The sequence below is a fragment of the Sinocyclocheilus anshuiensis genome, unplaced genomic scaffold, assembly GCF_001515605.1.
Source record: "Sinocyclocheilus anshuiensis isolate Anshui unplaced genomic scaffold, SAMN03320099.WGS_v1.1 scaffold890, whole genome shotgun sequence".
NCBI lineage: Eukaryota > Metazoa > Chordata > Actinopteri > Cypriniformes > Cyprinidae > Sinocyclocheilus > Sinocyclocheilus anshuiensis.
In genome coordinates this window covers 231,017-239,919 of record NW_015537986.1, presented here as the reverse complement: position 1 = coordinate 239,919, position 8,903 = coordinate 231,017, and the positions used below count along the sequence as shown (strand labels likewise).

General features: G+C 38.0%; 1 protein-coding gene across 4 annotated transcripts in view; it reads right to left on the bottom strand.

Moving 5' to 3' along the window:
* The window catches only part of LOC107674544 (interferon regulatory factor 8-like), a 14,743-nt gene extending 6,040 nt beyond the window's left edge, over window positions 1-8,703 (bottom strand). Inside the window, exons 1-8 of one of the 4 annotated variants that reach the window (XM_016468537.1) lie at window positions 8,630-8,697; window positions 7,827-7,975; window positions 7,401-7,457; window positions 6,391-6,513; window positions 3,273-3,453; window positions 1,816-1,958; window positions 1,505-1,589; window positions 1,332-1,382 (exon numbers count right to left, since the gene is read on the bottom strand). In XM_016468537.1, coding sequence (XP_016324023.1) covers window positions 1,332-1,382; window positions 1,505-1,589; window positions 1,816-1,958; window positions 3,273-3,453; window positions 6,391-6,513; window positions 7,401-7,457 — 640 coding nt within the window. In that variant the 5' untranslated portion in view covers window positions 7,827-7,975; window positions 8,630-8,697. Of the gene's footprint in view, window positions 1-1,331; window positions 1,383-1,504; window positions 1,590-1,815; window positions 1,959-3,272; window positions 3,454-6,390; window positions 6,514-7,400; window positions 7,458-7,826; window positions 8,600-8,629 lie in introns of those variants that run through there. The other 3 variants (XM_016468555.1, XM_016468564.1, XM_016468545.1) reach the window with 3 other exon arrangements.
* Between the last annotated feature and the right edge of the window lie 200 nt (window positions 8,704-8,903).

The following is an 8,903-nucleotide window of genomic DNA, read 5'->3' as shown; positions in this document are numbered from 1 at the left end:
GAAAAATGACTGAGCTACACCTGTTTGAAGTCGACAGAGTCAGCAATTCAATTTTGAGAAAAATCGAGTTAAAGTTTTCTGAAGGTTCCAAAGCAAAATCACCTGCATCGCTGCATCTTCTCCTCCAGTTCTTTTCTTAATAATAATTACTATATTAATAATCACAGTATAGCTATTTTATTTTATTTTATCTTTGTTTTTATAAATAAGAACAGATGCAAAAATAAAACAGTAGAACAAATATAAGAAAGAAACAAATAATGCATTACCTTTTTCAGTTTACATATAAACAAAAGCATTCAAGTAAGAAAAACGAATAATCAAATGTAAAAATCCCTTTAGTCTGTTAATTACAAATACATTGATTATTAAAACTACAAAAGCAGTTCAATCAAGAGCAGCAAGTGATTCCCTCATTTCTTTTATTGTTAGATTAACATTAATGAGGCAACCTATATTAAGACCTACTGTAATGCACGGATCTAATATAATGTTACAGATCAGATGTTTCTCCCCAACAGTTCCCCAAACGTTCACTTAAAGGGGTCATATGATGTTGCTAAAAAGAACATTATTTTGTGTATTTGGTGTAATGAAATGTGTTTATGCGGTTTAAGGTGTAAGAATACAAATAGTTAACAGAATAAACATGTTTAAATTGTATAATGTGCACCAAAGATTTTTTTTTCAAGATATTGTTTTTGCTGCTAAATTATACAGTCAGCTAGTTTAATTTCATAGCTTATATATTTTTATTCAAATGTTTTTCTCTGTAATGAGGAAGTAAGTATTTAGTGGATTGCGTTTAACAAAGGGTTTAAAAGAGTTACCATTAGTTACACAAACATAGTATTGATATTCTGTAGTGGTGTAGAAAAAAAGTAGCGCTGGTGTTGGATCGGTATTGGCCAATTCTTAGAATTTGGAATTCTCTACGTAATCTTACACTGCAAAATAATAACTCAAAAAGATTAAAAGATAACATCATAATTATTTACTGAACCCTTAAATTAATCAATTATATAATGAAAGCCATAAAAACAGCAATTAATCGTGATAATCGGCATAATCGCCAAAGCCCTAAAACAGACAATTAATCGCAATAACCGTGACTATTTTTAGACAATTAATCGTCAGCCAAATGTCATAATCGTGACAGCCCTACATCTAAAATGATTATTTGAAGCATTGGGATCGCTAGACAAGGGTTTAATTAACTCATTTTTGTGAAAACCACAAAATCGACGTTTTTTTGCCTGTAGCTCAAAATTAGCCCATGCACATTCCGACTCATTTTGCCAGCACGGGTCACAAATGTTATATTTAATCACCTCTCTTCTCTACAGCTTCAATGGTGAAGTTTACCTGGATATCTTCAATGTCTCAAGAAAGAGAAGAATGATAATAAATCATTCACCAACTTTGCATTATCAACATTAATCACTAAAGAACCATGCAAGTTGAACAACAGGGTAAAATTCATAGAGTAAAATTATATTATTACTTTTGTCAGTCTTTAAGGGGTTTGTCTCCACCTCTGCTTGGAGTGTGATCTCTCTTCCTGTGAGTGGGATGATTTCCTGTGCACTCTGTAAAAAGCAGAAATAGTGCCCAATTAATTGTAGACTCATACTTTGCATTGCAAAACCAAGCTGTGGAAAGCAAAATGTCTCTCAATGCATGTTATCGACTCATTATTATGCTTTTGTAACACAGGCTTTCACTATTTACATGCATGCTGCAAATTGCAACTTAATTCAAGTTTGAACGGCATAGTTCCTCAATGATTAGTTATGATGTGCTGGATGTTTTTACCATGTTGATGGGCTGGGGCACAAAAACCTCCTCTTTGATCCTTTTGCATGCAATCTGCTGCTCATCTTGCTCTGATTCACTGCTTCTCCTTCTGCTGCTCCTCACTTGCTTCTGTCCATTCTCTTTTTTTACTTTTACCACTCCTATGATGAGAGGAAAATTAACTAAATAATAACAAATAGTAATTCCCTTACATATTCAGTGTAGTCATCACAGACGTTTTGCTGTAAATGAAAGTTGTGGGGATGTGCAAAACTGCGAATTTTCATAATCAACCAGTTGTGTTTGTTTAATTCATGTTGCAGAATACTATGCAGAATACTATTTCTGCATAATTTTTTTTTTTTTAACTTACAGACAGAACATAAAGAACAAACAACAGATTGCAGAAAGACACCTTACAAACCAACTAGCTAGCCAACCTCACTTTTGACAACTAGTCAATTAGGTTTACACATCTCTAGTAAGTGGCTTAATAGTCATGTTGGATTGTTTTACCTTTGTGCACCCTCTGAAGGGGAAAACCCAGGATGAGTGGGGGTTTTTTTCTATGCAAAGTATAAATTGTGTAAACTGCTTAAATATTGAAGATTTGGGAAATGACTCTGCTTGTCTAACAATTCTTCCCATGACCGTGCAGACCACTGATGAGTCATGACTGAGAGAGACTGAAAAGCAATCGTTACTTAAAGAATATGAGAAATTTAAATCCTTCAGGGTATCAGATCATTTTCCAGCAAGTCAGAATTATTACCAGCCAATTTTTTTTAAATAAAGCAAAAAGAAAATAAGTCTTACTTGCTATTATTATAGAAAACTGTTCTGTGAAATGTAAATATGTATATAAGAGTAATGTAATTTATGCGCTGAGGAAAGCATCTCTCAAGTGCATGAAACAGCACAAGCACTGTTAAGGGCACCTGATGTAGTAAACAGCCCAAATTAAACCTATTTGACGTTCAAGACAACTTAGATTATGTACAATATCAATGTGATTTACTCTGTGGCCTCTTGTCATTTTTTCAAATGTCTTTTATGGTACTAACATGTTTTTCACTATTATAAATTACATCACTGAGGTTTTTCATGCCACAGCGCACATATTCAACTAATCAAAAATTCTCATCCACCATGGTGGCCTGTGACATTGTGAAATTAACAGACCAAACAGAACATGCAACCTATACAGCTAGCTTATGAAGTAAGGGGAAAACTTTTCGATGGTGGAATATTGCCACTTTAGACCGGAATATCTGTTGTAGATCAATCAAGACACATGCTAATGGAAAAAATGCTATGAGCAAAGTTAGGAATTTATTTTATGTAATTTTGTTAATTGGCCAGAAGTTTAGAGACTGAAGAAGCGTGAGAAAGAGCCTGAAAGTGTAACTCACGCAAAATGCATGAAAGTTGGCAACCTTGTTAATATCCATATATTTTCCATATCCATTGGTTACCTTGTTCTTCTAGTGGTACGAGGCGGTACACCTTGTAGGGTTCTGAGATGTCCAGCTGTGACCTTTCATTGACCTCACTAAACTCTGGACTTTTGTTGAGGGCACAGCGAAGTCGAGTTTTCCAGGATGCAGGGTCTGAATTTCCATTCTCCAAAAGCTTCCCTTTAAACTCCGCCCAAGCCTTCAATGGAAAAAGTTCAAATGAAAATTTCAATCAACAACTTTCAAATGGCTTGCACGCTCAAGTCAGAGGTCAGTCAGAAAGAGCTTTATTGCCAAGTATGTTTACACACACATGGAATTTGTCTTGGCGACAGGAGCTTCCAGTGCAGAAGAAAGTACAGACATAGTGCAAACATAAATGATAGTGCAGACATACATAGAAATTACACAGTGGAGATGAAATATAACACTAATATAAGAAAAACAGAAAATTAAATAATGCAATATAATACAGAAGTAGAAATATTGTTTTAATGAATGTACAGATGTTATTTTACAAGTGTACACAGTACAGTTTATGTAGTTTACAAATGTAACATTTTTAGATGTGTCAGTTATAATGGACAATGTATAGTTATGAAAGTTTTAATTGTTTAGGCTGAATATAGCCTGTGGGAAAAAAAATTTCTTGTGCCTGGATGTTCTGGTGGTTGGTGCTTTGTAGCACCAACCAGCGGGCAACAGTTGAAAGAGAGAGTGGGCTGGGTGTGTGGGGTCCAAAGTGATTTTCTTAGCCCTTTTCCTCACTCTGGAAGTGTAAAGACTTTGGAGGTTGGACAGGGGGAACCAATAATCTTCTCAGCAGTCCTGACTGTCTGTTGTAGTCTCTTGATGTCTGATTTGGTAGCTGAACCAAACCAGATAGTTATGGATGAACACAGGACGGACTCAATGATGGCTGAGTAGAACTGTTTCAGCAGCGCCTGTGGCAGGCTGAATTTCCTCAGTTGGCGAAGGAAGTACAACCTCTGCTGGGCCTTTTTAGCAATGGAGTCTACTGTATGTGAGTGTCCCACTTCAGGTCCTGAGAGATGGTGGTGCCCAGGAACATGAATGACTCTGCTGCCACAGTGCTGTTCATAATGGTGAGTGGGGGGAGTGCAGGGGGGGTTCCTCCTGAAGTCCACGATCATCTCCACTGTTTTGAGCGTGTTCAGCTTCAGGTTGTTGTGACTGCACCAGATAGCCAGCTCTTTAACCTCCTGTCTGTAAGCAGACTCATCTCTGTTGTATATGAGGCAGATGATGGTAGTGTCATCTGCAAATTTCAGGAGCTTTGCAGTGAATTCGTTCGTATACAGGGAGAAGAGCAGTGGGGAGAGCACACATCCCTGAGGGGCGCCAGTGCTGATTGTGAGAGTCCTGGATGTGAGTTTGCCCAGCCTCACTAGCTGCTGCCTGTCTGCCAGGAAGCTGGTGATCCACTGACAGATTGGGGTGGGCACAGAGAGTTGGGTCAGTTTGTCTGAGAGAAGGTCAGGCATGATGGTATTGAAGGCCAAACTGAAGTCTACAAACAAGATCCTTGCGTAAGTCCCAGGTCCATCTAGGTGTTGCAGAATATAATGCAGTCCCATGCTGACTGCATCATCCACAGACCTGTTTGCTTTGTACGCAAACTGAAGAGGATCCAGTGATGTCCTTCAGGTCTGTAGTCGACAGGTCTGTAGTCGTTAAGTCCAGTGATTTTGGCTTTTTTGGGGAACGGAATGATAGTGGAATGTTTGAAGCAGCAGGGAACTTCACACAGCTACAGAGATCTGTTGAAGGTCTGTGTAAAGACGAGGGCCAGTTGGTCAGCACAGAATTTTAAACAGGCAGGTGAAATACCATCTGGGCCTGAAGCTTTCTTAGTCTTCTGTTTTTTGAAGACCCCGTTCACGTCCTGTACATAGACCTTAAGCCCAGGTTGAATGGTAGGAGAGGGTGGGGTAGGTGTATGTGTGAAGTGCAGATCAGAGCGGGTGGGGGGTGTGAGACTGGGCTATTCAAACCAGCAGTAAAACACATTCAGATCATCAGCCAGTTATTGATTCTTCACAGACTGTGGGTGTGGTGTCTTGTACTAGGTGATGTTCCACAGTCGCAACCGCCTAGTTTGCCTATGCCTAGAAACTGGCCTGCTCTTCTGTACTGTTACTGTATGCGTGTTTAAACAGCACCGCGCCACCTCCGACTAGAATGTCCAACAAAACGTCTGAATAATCAAAGACCGGAAAAATATTGTCTGGGATGTGTTGCTTAATGTTAAGGGGTTTGTCTCTGGTAAAACTTATAGAAGAAGAATGACTAAACACAGAACAAACAAACAAAATCAGCAGAAGAATTGCGGACCTCAGCGCCGTGGCTGCCATTTGTGGCACCATCTTGATTTAACATCATTGTCATTTACTTAAAATAAGTAAATTACAGATGAAACTCCTTTTCTAATTAATACTGACCATACATGTGTAAATTATTTATCATCAACATGTTATTTTTTCTTCGGTTATGATTAGATGTCTAGAAGTCATCGCTTGAGTTTGCAAATGACTGCACTTTAGCCCCTTTCACACAGAGATTCCTGAAAATACACAGATAATGTTTTCCGTGATTTGTCCCGAGATCGTTTGATTTTGGTTCATTCACACTGCCAGTGATTTTCCGGAATCTGTGTGTGCCTTCACACACATCCCGTAAAGACACATACAATGTGACGCATACCATTTGAGGAGCTCCCTGATCTCTGCTTCATACCAGTTTGCACATATTTTTTCGTGGTGAACGTTGATCTGCCTTCAAAACACCCGGTAAAAGAGTTGCACGATAACGTGCGTCATCACTACGACACACCCTTTACGGCATTGGTTCTGGCTTTTGTTCACACAGGGCTCGTTCTGGGATGGATCCCGGCAATGTTACTAGGTCCCCAACACAGGATCGATCCCGGAATCAATCGCCGGGACGTGTTTGTGCTCACACAGAAGGCACTCCGGCAATTTTCCAGGACCAACGTGCAGTGTGAAAGGGGTTTAATTGTTCAGTGCACAAGGTAGCACTCACACTTGGGAAGTTGTGCATTGTGTAAAAACTAAAAAACAAAGACAGAGAGAGAAATATAGAGACACATTTGCACCTTGAAAATAGCTGCATCTTCCTCAGTTCGGAAATCTTGTTTTCCTGCATGTTTCCATGGGATACGAAACATGGTTTTCTCAGGGTTGTCCCACACTAGGCCGTGATACTTCCTACTGTTCACCTACATCCCAAAGCACACACAAAATAGAGAAACAACCCAAAAGTCATCAACAACAAACAAAAACATACCATGAAGCACTAGTGGTTGTTATATGATAAAACACATTTGAAAGACAGCAAACTGCAGCAGGAAAAGAGCATGTCTCAAAACATGAGAGAATTACAAGTAGGCTAATGCATTGCATGATTTTTTTCAACTGGTCACCTCAATTGCCCAGTCATCTGTCAAGAAATGTTCAGACTTCATGGATTCAACTTAGAATTTAGAAAAATGATGGATGAATCCGATCATGATAAACAGTAATGCTCTGTGCTACCAACTAACTGTGATTGACATGATCAATGAAATCTTTAGAATTGGCTGTGGGGTGCAAAATTCTGACCTGTTAACATTTTAAGTTTTACAGATTGACCTTAAATTTACTGTAAAAAAAAAGAAAAAGAAATAATTATTAACTGAAATAATGTTAATATACCAAATTATTAAAATATTTTTTTATCTTCATATTAAACAAAACACAAGTGGTAAAAAGAAAGCCATATGATGAATCAAAGTTCATCAAAGCTCACCGTGTCATTAAACCAAATACAAAACACCATCTAAAAATGGATGTTTCTGGGAGGAAAAAATTGCATCTAGTACAACATTAATTCATAAAGGATGCATATCTCCAGCATAATCTGCCTCCTTCAGTTTAAGGATATCTAAACTGCTCTCTAGGTAGGCAGCTCAATAGATTTGGAGCCAGTGGATCTCATTGCATGAATGGCTCTTCCATCTGATCTTCTGTATTATTAATACAATTCCATAAATTCAGATCCTCTGAAATACTCAACATAGTGCACACATAAACACACACACACACACACACACACACACACACACACCTGTTCCACTATCCAGGAACGCAGGCGACGCGTGGAACGAATCCTTCCAGATGCCATCTGAAAAACACATTGATTGTCAACTGCTGATATGTCTTAAGAAAGTCAAGTAGCCTATATCATACATTGACAGTTCACGGAAGTGAGTAATTGTCACAACTTCACTAATAAAAAGTACCTAAAAGTACCATGTTTTGATGTATTTAAATGTAAATAAATAAATACTCTAATTTTTGATTCCTTTTTGATTGGTCAGCCAAACTAATTAAAGAACTGCTAATCAAACTGGACGAAAGTGGATTAGTTTTAATATTTGACATTTTCAGCACCTATTCAGCAGTAACCAAACATAACTGATCAGTCTAAACGTTTGCTCTGGATGTTTCTTTAATCTGGCCATGGTCCCTTAAACCTGTTCTTTTATCTTACCTTATGAAAGTCCTCAATCTCTACCAGGACTCTTTCTTTCACTCTGTCTCAGGTTCTGCATATCATCTCCATTTTTCTTTGTCAGTGCAGCAGTTTGAGAGACTTCTCTTATTTTTATATCATAGAGCCAGTGTTTGTGCCAGTTTTATCTCCACAAAGAAGAGAAAGTAGATGAGTAAAATTTCTGAATTAATTGATGTATTCTGAGCACATTCATTTTGTTTTATATGTGGTTCAAAGATTTGCGGGCTTATGGAAACAACGGGGGCCATGAGAGTTCGTTGTAAGAAAGCACGCTTGAGTCAAATTTTCTCAATTGTAATTACCCACAGAATATTGAATATTATTTTGACTCTGATTCTTCAATATTTTCAATTAATGTGGTAATCACCCACGATAGAAATCGCCGCCTGGTGCCCCCTTGGTAGTGCCCCAAGTATTCTGCGCTCTCCGTGTATAGGGAGCGGCGGTCCTGATTTGTAAATCATTAACCATATAACGTTACCTCAACTGTACCAAGGTACCGCCACATTACATTTAGTAAATCTTACAATTCAGCGATCTACTTAAAATAATCTTTAACGATCTAACGTTACTAACAACTCGTGAGAATGAAAATCAAATAGTAATACGACAAGATATTTAATAATTTCAACAGTTACTTCTAAAATCATCCATTCCAAATCAATGTAGCATCATAGCTGTGTGTTTAAATAAATTCGCGGATAAAAACAGTATTTTTGTTTAAACTTTGTGAAAATACTTAGGCTATGTAGTTTGTTTGTAGCTTCGATTAACGTTACCTTAGTTTCGGACCTGCCTAATGTCAGCCGTTCTGGAGATCACAGTCCGTCCAGCCCATCGCACTATAAATTCCTGAAAGCAAAGCAGTGGAGCGACCGAAGCTGTTCAATATATAACTGCTATTACATCTAGAGGGGGCGCTCGTCGGCTCACACCGCCGAGTTACCGCACTATATTTTAGAAGTTGTAAATTATTCATGAAATATGTAAATATATGTATAAGGTCAATGCATTCTATACAAACATTGCCAACGTTTACTGTAAAATATTTTT